Consider the following 10000-nt stretch of genomic DNA (forward strand, 5'->3'; position numbering starts at 1 on the left):
GCCGTGTGCCACTCCGCCGCCGCTGATTGGACGGCGGACACGTCAATCAGGACTGAGCGCCTATAATCCGCTAGTGATGGGCGGTTCCTACTGAACGTTATAAAGCCCACTGTACCGTACACACAAACTGGGCTTGCTATAAAACCCTCAACAATAAATATATCAAACCTGACTCACATTGAAGGATTTATTTCTATTGAATAATGAATAATAATCAGCATTTCGGCCATTTTTAGTGATCCAAACAATTTGACTCAACAGTTCATTAATGTACTAAACTTTACAATTACATAATATAATTAAGATTAATACAAAACCTATATTTTAAAGATGGTTAGAAGATAAGAGAAATATATATTCATATCTTAAATTAACTAGCACACAATTGATTTAGATTAGCTACTTAGCATTTTGCTACGGAGAAAAACTAGATCAAGCTAAACTTTATAGCTGACTAGCCAATCTACATTAACCATGAGCTAGCTACGTACATCTGATAGCTTAAGTTAGTACATTGCTAGCTACTTAGCTAATAATTAAAGTAGATTAACTAGTTAGCTAGTGTTAGGAATCCTGCTAACTGCTAACAACGGCTGCAATTTGTTGTTGAAAGCTCTGGAAATGATTCATTAGATCTTTTAGATTGTAAACTGTAACATCATGGATCATTTTAAATGTTGGTCGACGTCTGATAGTTCTGCAGAAGTTGCTTCTTTGCATTAAATTGAAATTTATCAGAAGCAAACATTAATTTTAGGTCAACTCTCTCACATGAGGTCCATTAAGCAGCTGTCTGTCTGTCTGTCTATCACTCTGTCTATCAGTCTGTCTGTCTATCACTCTGTCTATCAGTCTGTCTGTCTATCAGTCTGTCTGTCGGTCTATCAGTCTGTCTGTCACTCTGTCTGTCACTCTATCAGTCTGTCTATCACTCTGTCTGTCTGTCTATCACACTGTCTGTCTGTCTGTCTATCACTGAGCCTCACTGGTGCACTGAAGCGCGTCATCCATTGCAACCCTAAGCCCCGCCCCTTTTACAATGTGCTCCAATAGCAGTTGAGCAACTATTTATATAAACACAGTAAAACTTGAGCTCTCTAGCTACGTCTGGTAAATTATTGTTAGTAAAACTCTAGCTAATGATTCTGCTAGCAGTTCCAAGCTAACTAGCTACATAATCTGCATCAACTGTAAAATACATAATCTGCATCAACTGTTAGCTACATAATCTGCATCAACTGTTAGCTACATAATCTGCATCAACTGTAAAATACATAATCTGCATCAACTGTAAAATACATAATCTGCATCAACTGTAAAATACATAATCTGCATCAACTGTTAAATACATAATCTGCATCAACTGTTAGCTACATAATCTGCATCAACTGTTAAATACATAATCTGCATCAACTGTAAAATACATAATCTGCATCAACTGTTAGCTACATAATCTGCATCAACTGTTAGCTACATAATCTGCATCAACTGTAAAATACATAATCTGCATCAACTGTTAGCTACATAATCTGCATCAACTGTAAAATACATAATCTGCATCAACTGTAAAATACATAATCTACATCAACTGTAAAATACATAATCTGCATCAACTGTTAGCTACATAATCTGCATCAACTGTAAAATACATAATCTACATCAACTGTAAAATACATAATCTGCATCAACTGTAAAATACATAATCTGCATCAACTGTTAGCTACATAATCTACATCAACTGTAAAATACATAATCTGCATCAACTGTAAAATACATAATCTGCATCAACTGTAAAATAGATAATCTGCATCAACTGTTAAATACATAATCTGCATCAACTGTAAAATACATAATCTGCATCAACTGTAAAATACATAATCTGCATCAACTGTAAAATACATAATCTGCATCAACTGTTAGCTACATAATCTACATCAACTGTAAAATACATAATCTACATCAACTGTTAGCTACATAATCTGCATCAACTGTTAGCTACATAATCTACATTAACTGTTAAATACATAATCTACATCAACTGTTAGCTACATAATCTGCATCAACTGTAAAATAGATAATCTGCATCAACTGTTAGCTACATAATCTACATTAACTGTTAAATACATAATCTGCATCAACTGTTAGCTACATAATCTACATTAACTGTAAAATACATAATCTACATCAACTGTAAACTACATAATCTACATTAACTGTTAGCTACATAATCTACATCAACTGTAAAATACATAATCTGCATCAACTGTTAGCTACATAATCTGCATCAACTGTAAAATACATAATCTACATCAACTGTAAAATACATAATCTACATCAACTGTAAAATACATAATCTACATCAACTGTAAAATACATAATCTACATCAACTGTAAAATACATAATCTACATCAACTGTAAAATACATAATCTGCATCAACTGTAAAATACATAATCTGCATCAACTGTAAGATACATAATCTGCATTGTAAACTAGCTCGTTACACCAGATACTGGTAATCAACATGAATCATAAACCAACTAAAGATGTGACTAATCATATCTAACGTAGATTAATAGATTAGCCTAGCACATAGCATATCTAGGTACAGGAAGTTGGTTCCAAAAGGGGCGGGGCTTATTTTATCAATAAGATAATTTTAACTGACTCACGCTGAGTTCAGGTGTCACTGTGCGAAAGCATCAAATACACAACAAAGTTGTTATTCAAAAAACAAGTGTTTATATTTCAGATTACCAATGCAGGCAGCTATCATCATCATCATCATCATCATCATCATCATCATCATCGTCGTCGTCACGGTGAAGCATTCAGGTACAGTTAAAAAAATACAACTTTATATGTACATAGAAAAAGGTTGGCTTCGCTGAGTTTATAAAAATAACTATCACACTCAACTCAAGAGGAGGGAGGGGTCTATCAGCTGATCGGTAGTGATCAATAACTGCTCTCCCACTGTGAGACTGATCTCCATTTCATTTCTTCCAGACTGACGTTCAGTTCATGTCTGTGAAAATCAACTGCTCCACTGAGATCAATAATCAGTCAATAATCAATCATTAACAGCCAAAGTTCAGCTCAAAGTTACATTATTATGTTAAAGAAACAGCCTGAACTGACGCGGTTCATCCCACCGACTGCGTATGAGGATGACAGAACTTCTACTTTAGCTGTTAGCTTAGCATTCTGATACAAAGCTCGACCAAAACTCCACCAGCAACAAAGAGGACCCCTGGCTAGTTACATCTGATAGCTAAGGTTAGCAAAATGCTAGCTAATTAGCTATCAATTAATGTGATTAAGCTTGTTAGCTGTAGAGTTTTGCTCTGTAGCAAACGCTAGCTAGCTAACATACATGAATCGTTGCCTAGTTAATCTAGATGAATCTTTAACTAGCTAGTTATAGCTCACAGCATAATTAACAAAACACTAGCTAATTAGTTAAAAAGTAATTAATAATCTAGTTAGCTAGTGTATTGCTAGAGAAAAAGTAGCTCTTGTAAAACTCTACATTGATTAGCCAGCCAGTTGGATCTGTGAACATGTTCTGTTTCTGTAAAGGTGGACATTTTAATATAAGGGCTTGTTGAGACTGACTCACTGCTGGAGCCAGCCTCTAGTGGACATTAGAGGAACTGCAGGTTGCTGATTAGTCGTCTTTATACACAGTCGATGGTATGCACACGATGAGTTAGAGATTTAGTTCCTTATCAGCAGCCAACTCTCATATTTCAGCTATCTCAGCGTCTTTGAACTCACCGACAGTTTCCGAACTCGTCCTTTCATTACCACAAAAATTACGACTAAATGACAGATTTGATAAACTGAAGGTTTCCATGATGGATCTGGTTCAGTTCTTGTCTGGACTCAAAGGAAGTTCAATTTTTCAGGACATAAACGGGAACTCTTAAGTCGTATTAGTCCTTAAATCGGAAAAGTGACTAATTATAAACAACCATAAGAAGTAGGAGAGCAGGTCAGAGTGAGTCAGACATTTTTTTTTTCTGCTCTCAGTTGTGGCCGGATGGTGTCTGCTCTTTTTTGGGGAAGCAAAATGGTGCTAAAGCTCCAGCGAGGTGAGAGTAACATGGTCCTAACTGATTAAGACTTATGCTGCGTTCCCACCAAACGTGAATAAAATGATTTAGTTTATATTTATAGAGAGAGCGGACAGAAGAGGAAGCGAGGACGTTGGTATGACCCCGATCAACCAAACTCCATTCAGAAAACATGTTAAAAGTTTTTTGTTCATCGTCTCGCAGACAAACCGATAGAGGATGAATTCAGACTTTTGACAAATCGCCATCATGATGTCGTTAGTTCAGCATCATATTGATCCATTTATTGACATTAAATCACAGAAACATCTGATTATTGTAGGCTCATACTGACGCAGTGAGACAGATTAAACAGCCAATATTCACCTTAGGTTTGGTGGGAACACATCATTAGAGTTATGAGGGCATCAGATGAACAGCGCTGCTGGTTCACCCAATAAAAGCAACCCACTGACAAACACTGATATAACTGAAATAACAGGGATATTAATGGGTATACTGGGGATAACCATCCATGTTCAAAAATAAAGGAAATTGTTTAACTGACAAACTAAAACTCTAAATTCCTGCTGCATCCTCAGGTTTATTGTCTTCATAAGCATTCCAGGATGAAGGGGGAAGCAAAACGGTGCGTCAAGGTGATGTTCAGGAGGTCTTTCCAAACCCTCCTGTCATTATTCTGGTTTGGTTTGGGATCACTGATTGTGGTTACAATTTTTTTTAAAAAGTGTTCCCACCTCCTCCTTAGTTAATCTGTTTCCTCTCTGCTGTTGGTTTCCTCGTCCTCAGTTGGTCTCCATCTCTTCGACCCAGTTTTGCATCCCTCTTCAGTAGCCAATCAGCTATAATACAAGTGGGAACTCAAAATGGCGCTCAACTCAACTCCGTCCCGTCTGTCTTCAGTCGGTCTGTATTGTCTTATTCTGAGAAGTCATTTTGTTTCCCACTTTGACAAGTTGGAATCAAATCTTTTGAGGATTCAAAATGGTGCATGACTAAACTCCTCTGTCTTGTTCAGGCCTCTTTCAGTCCGTCTTTCTCCTGCTGCGTTGTCTTTTTGGGGAATCCATTTTGTTTCCCTCTCTGAAGTGTTCAGGAATTCAAAATGGAGCACGATTGAACTCCTCCAGTCTGTTTTCAATCGTATCTCTCCTACAGTTTTTGGGATTCCATTTTGTTTGTCCTCTCGGTGTCTTTCGGGGATTCAAAATGGTGCAAACCATCCTCATCTCCTTCCCCTCCATCACACACTCGTCACCCGTTAAAGTGGATGCAAACTAGCACGAGTCAAACCAACCACCTCCTGTCTTTAACCCCTCCTCACCCCTCCTCCCCCCTCTCTGTTAGGAGCTGACCTCCGTTGTCTCTCCCCCCGTCTCCACCAGTGTCACCTGACCCTCCTCCCCCTCCATGATGATCCCTCCCTCTTGCAGCACCACCATCTCTCCTTCCTCCTCCACCATGCCGGTTGCCGCCTCCTCCTCGTCCTCCTCCCCTCCCACCACCTCCTCGGGGCTGGCGGCGTTGGTGGCAGCGCTCGCGGCGGCATTGTTGGCGTTGTTGCTGTTGGCCTGACTTTGGGACATGGCCTCCAGTTTGATGCGGTACTCCTCAGCTTCCTGCTCCTTACGCATCAGCTGCTGCCGGTACTCCTGTGCCTTCCTGTTGGCCTCCAGGAGCTGCCGCTGCAACAACTCCTGCAGGAGGAGGAGGAGGAGGAGGAGGAGAGAAACAAGACAAAGAAGAAGAGGAGTGTCATTCTCACCATCTCCTCTACTTTATAACTACATGAGCTAGTAAGTTATCAAACGGTATTACATCTGAAAGCTACTGTTAACTAGCTTAAGAGGAGGAGGAGGAAGAAGAGGAGGAAGAGGAGGAAGAGGAGGAGGAAGAAGAGGAGGAAGAGGAGGAGGAGGAAGAAGAGTCGAACTCACCGTCTCTCCTGTGTCGTTGTGATTGTTGGTCACCTCCAGCTTCCTCTTCCTGGAGGGAGGAGGCTGAGGCTCCTCCGTCACCACCTCCTCTGTCACAGTGTTAGCTGGCACCGCCAACACTGAGAACAAACCGACAAACAGATTGATAATCAGAGTATTGATTATCAGAGTATTGATTAGACTGTGAGAAGCTTTTGTGTGTCGTACTCTGCTGTCCATGCTGCATGGTGACAAAGAACGGCGGCGCCATCCCTCCTGTGGTCTGCAGGTTGCCATGCTGGTCCGTTACTATGGTGATGACCCTCTGACCCCCCTCGTTGACGACGGAGGCGTGCTGGATGTTGGAGTCCAGAGCGCTGGCGGCCATCGCTTCTTCCGAGTCTCCTGAAACACAGAGACACAAACGTTACGCCTTCACAGGAGCCGCCTGAAGGTTCGGCGCCAGAGAGCTCGCAGGTGTTCGTACCTTGGTTGGCCTTGTTGAGCAGCTCGGCCAGGTTGACCACGCCCCCCTGTATGGCAGGTATTCCCTGGATGATGAACTGCGGCTGGTTGGTGGTGCTGGTTTCCACGTTCATACTCACCTGGTTCATGTTCACCTGGTTCATATTCACCTGGTTCTGCATGCCCTCCTGCACACACACACAAACACAGACACACACACATATTAAAATATATTAAAAGAGTAACACAAATAATAAAAAAAAAAGCAACCACAGAAAATGACTTTTTTTTAAAAAAAAAGAAAAAAAAATTTTTTTTTTTTTTTAAAAAAAAATTTTTTTTTTTTTTGTTTGTATCTTTCTAAATTACACAGACACACACACACACACACACACACACACACACACACACACAGATGTTAGAACAACCAGGTGAGCTGAGGTGGAATTGTTCCTTTAAAATCTCCATAAAATCAGAATCAGTGTTTCAGTTTATGTCCAACAGGAACAGGAAGTCCAGGTTCAGATATTACAGTTTCCTGATAATCAATAAAAGTATTTGATGACTCATCCTGCACTCGGGGGCGTTTACTAATGCTTTCTCTCTTCTGAGCTATTTTAAGCAAAATGCTAACTAGTTAGCTCATTTATGTAAATTGTGAGTTAGGTAGCTTTAACTAAACTACCGGGATCGAACACAGCCTCCGAGACTGAACCAGGAATAACGGTACGGTACAGAGGTCATTTACAGTTTCCTGACAGACAGATTGATCAGTGAGTGTGTGTGTGTCTGGGTCAACTGTGCAGCTAAGCGTAATGTGACTGAGTGCCGGTGACAGCAGGAGTCAAACCCAGAAAGAGAGCCACCTTTCGGTGACTGTGAGTGTGTGTGTGTGTGTCTGTGTGTGTGTGTGTGTGTGTCTGTCGGTGAGTGTGTGTGTTCTGTCGGTGAGTGTGTGTGTGTGTGTGTCTGTGTCTGTCGGTGAGTGTGTGTGTGTGTGTCTGTCGGTGAGTGTGTGTGTGTCTGTCGGTGAGTGTGTGTGTGTGTGTGTGTGTGTGTTGTGTGTGTGAAACCCAGTCGGTTTCATTGTCAGATCTAATTTCTAATTAATAAGTGGGACTGTACCAAAGGTCAGAGGTCAGACAAACAGGGTCAACATGAGTTTTCTATCCGTCCTCACAATGTAAACTGGATCTGTAAACGACTCATTCAGGGGTCCGTTAGGGAACCAGGTTCTGGTTCTGGCAGACTCACCTGCAGCAGCAGCATCAGCTCCGTGTTCTGGATGTCGACGGCGATGTCAAACGGCGTCTTGTCGAACTTACTGAGCGCGTGCACATCGGCGCCGTGCTTGATGAGCGTCTCGGCCACGCCGTGATGAGCATGCTGCGCCGCCCAGTGAAGAGCCGTCATCTTCAGCATGTCTTTGGCGTTGATGTCGGCGCCGCTCTGTTGGAGCGTCACACACAGATTTATTAAAGACACTGTTTCAGTTCTGGGAGGTCAGAGGTCACAGAAATCCTGATCGGGTCTTACCCGGACCAGCAGCTCCACGATGACGGTGTGTCCCTCGGCGGCGGCCATATGCAGCGGGGTCCTGTCCACCTTCGTGCGGGCATCTCTGCTGACGCCGGCTCTCAGCAGGACATCGGCGGTGGAGTAATGACCGTGCTGAGCCGCCAGGTGGAGGGGGGACGTCCCCAACTGCAGGACGGACAGACGGACGTCAGTTCTCAGCGTCCGATGATCTCGTCAATAAACGTACAAACACAGAATCTGTACGCAGAGTAAACAACGCAGGCTCACCCAGTCGGTGGTGAACGGCGCTCCGTTGGCCATCAGGTTTCTGACTTCATCGTCCTGACCTTTCCGAGCCGCCTCCAGCAGACGCTTCCCCAGGTCCACCAACGACATCTGCACACACACACACACACACACACACTCTTTGTTTACATGTTCATTTCAGCTTTATTTACTGTTGATGTTTATACGTTGATGCAGCAGTAAACTCAAACGGAGGTCCGTGTCCCTCTAATGCTCCACGGAGGACTGAGATTAAATAAATGTAATAAGTTATTAGTGGGTCAGTGGGTCCTCATTTATTATTATTATTCTATAGATCATCAGTGATCATTAACAGATATTATTATTATTATTAGTACAATAGATATTTTTATATGCCTGAAACAAACAACATGTGAAGAAAGATCAATGTCTTAATAGTTTAATAAAATGGGAGCTGATCCCGGGGCAGATCATTTAATCACAATCACATAAATGATTAATATTATGGTTCAAATAAATCTTATTTGATTGTTTCGACAGATATTGTGATTCATGGTTAGTGGTTTTACTTTTATTTAACATCTGGAGAACGAGGTTTGTAGTCAGCACTTCATTACAATGCTGTTTGTCACATTCTAACTTTATCAAACGTTGCAGCTTCAACGATTGTCCAATTCAATTCAATTCAATTTTATTTGTATAGCACCAATTCATAACAGAAGTTATCTCAGGACACTTTTCAAATAGAGCAGGTCTAGACCGAACTCTTTATAACATTATCCAGATTGTTATTGATTGTTATTGATTGAGCAGCTCTAATATCTGAAGCATCAGAAATTAATTAATGGTCTTATTAACAAATGCATTGAGCATTAGCGATCACTGAGTCTAAAATTTAGTTGCTTTTGTTATTATTTTTTTAATTCCCCCCGCCCCCCCATCCGGCCCTGCTGCTAACTGCATAAAACTACACAAACAAACAACGTTCAACCTGCAGCTGACTGTAAACATGTAGCACCGGTATGAAACACTCTTTTTATCTTTAATCGGAAAAAGTGTCCAAAAAGCTGGGTACGTTCTGTCCGATAATGGAATCCGGCGTGTGAGACTGACAAACAGCGGAGAAAGACGAGGATTTTCTCTCCAGAGCCGAGGAGCCATTTTACGCGCCTCCACGGACAGAAAGAGTCCGCCATGTGCCACGTACCCCCCGGTCTCCTCTCTCCCTCCCCGGGCTCTTATTTACCGCCGCCGCCGTTCAACCTGCTCCACCGACACATTTACGGCCCACCGACAGGAAACCGTCTGATATTAAGTTGTTGGTTTTCCGTCGGAAGTCAGTCAGAAATTTCCTATTTTACACGCGGTGAAAAAACTACTTCCACATCCGGTTACTAGCATCTTAACGCGCGCGCCTCCCGCCGCTCACCGGAGCCTCTCCTGATGAACCGATGAACGGTACCGGTTATTTCTGCCTCTCTCTCCCACAGACAGTCGGGTGAACGCGGGTTCATCCAGCGGAGGAGGCGGAGCAGCTACTCACCGTGTCCAGGTTTGTGAGCAGGCAGCCGGGCAGCTGCTAATGCTAATGCTAGCAGCTAGCCGGCTAAAACAGCAGTAATCCCGCAGAGAGTGACGTCCGTGTGCGCGTTCACCGCCCCGCGTTCACCGCCCCGCACTCGGCGCTAACGGCTCGGTGTGTGTGCTCACTTTCATTCACAATGCGCAGAAACGTGCAGTGTAGTTGCCGCGGCGG

At 42.4% G+C, this 10000-nt stretch overlaps 1 protein-coding gene across 6 annotated transcripts in view; it reads right to left on the minus strand.

The window, feature by feature from the left end:
* Positions 1-2718: 2718 nt before the first annotated feature.
* Positions 2719-10000, minus strand: part of gabpb2a (GA binding protein transcription factor subunit beta 2a) — an 8347-nt gene continuing 1065 nt past the window's right edge. For 2 of the 6 annotated variants that reach the window (XM_051390890.1, XM_051390893.1), the window contains exons 2-8: positions 8266-8373; positions 7996-8163; positions 7714-7908; positions 6482-6647; positions 6223-6399; positions 6016-6134; positions 2719-5775 (exon numbers count right to left, since the gene is read on the minus strand). In XM_051390890.1, the coding sequence (XP_051246850.1) occupies positions 5422-5775; positions 6016-6134; positions 6223-6399; positions 6482-6647; positions 7714-7908; positions 7996-8163; positions 8266-8373 (1287 nt within the window). In that variant the 3' untranslated portion in view covers positions 2719-5421. Of the gene's footprint in view, positions 5776-6015; positions 6135-6222; positions 6400-6481; positions 6648-7713; positions 7909-7995; positions 8164-8265; positions 8374-9451; positions 9641-9787 lie in introns of those variants that run through there. The other 4 variants (XM_051390887.1, XM_051390888.1, XM_051390892.1 and 1 more) reach the window with 4 other exon arrangements.

The sequence above is a fragment of the Dicentrarchus labrax genome, unplaced genomic scaffold (assembly GCF_905237075.1).
Source record: "Dicentrarchus labrax unplaced genomic scaffold, dlabrax2021, whole genome shotgun sequence".
NCBI lineage: Eukaryota > Metazoa > Chordata > Actinopteri > Moronidae > Dicentrarchus > Dicentrarchus labrax.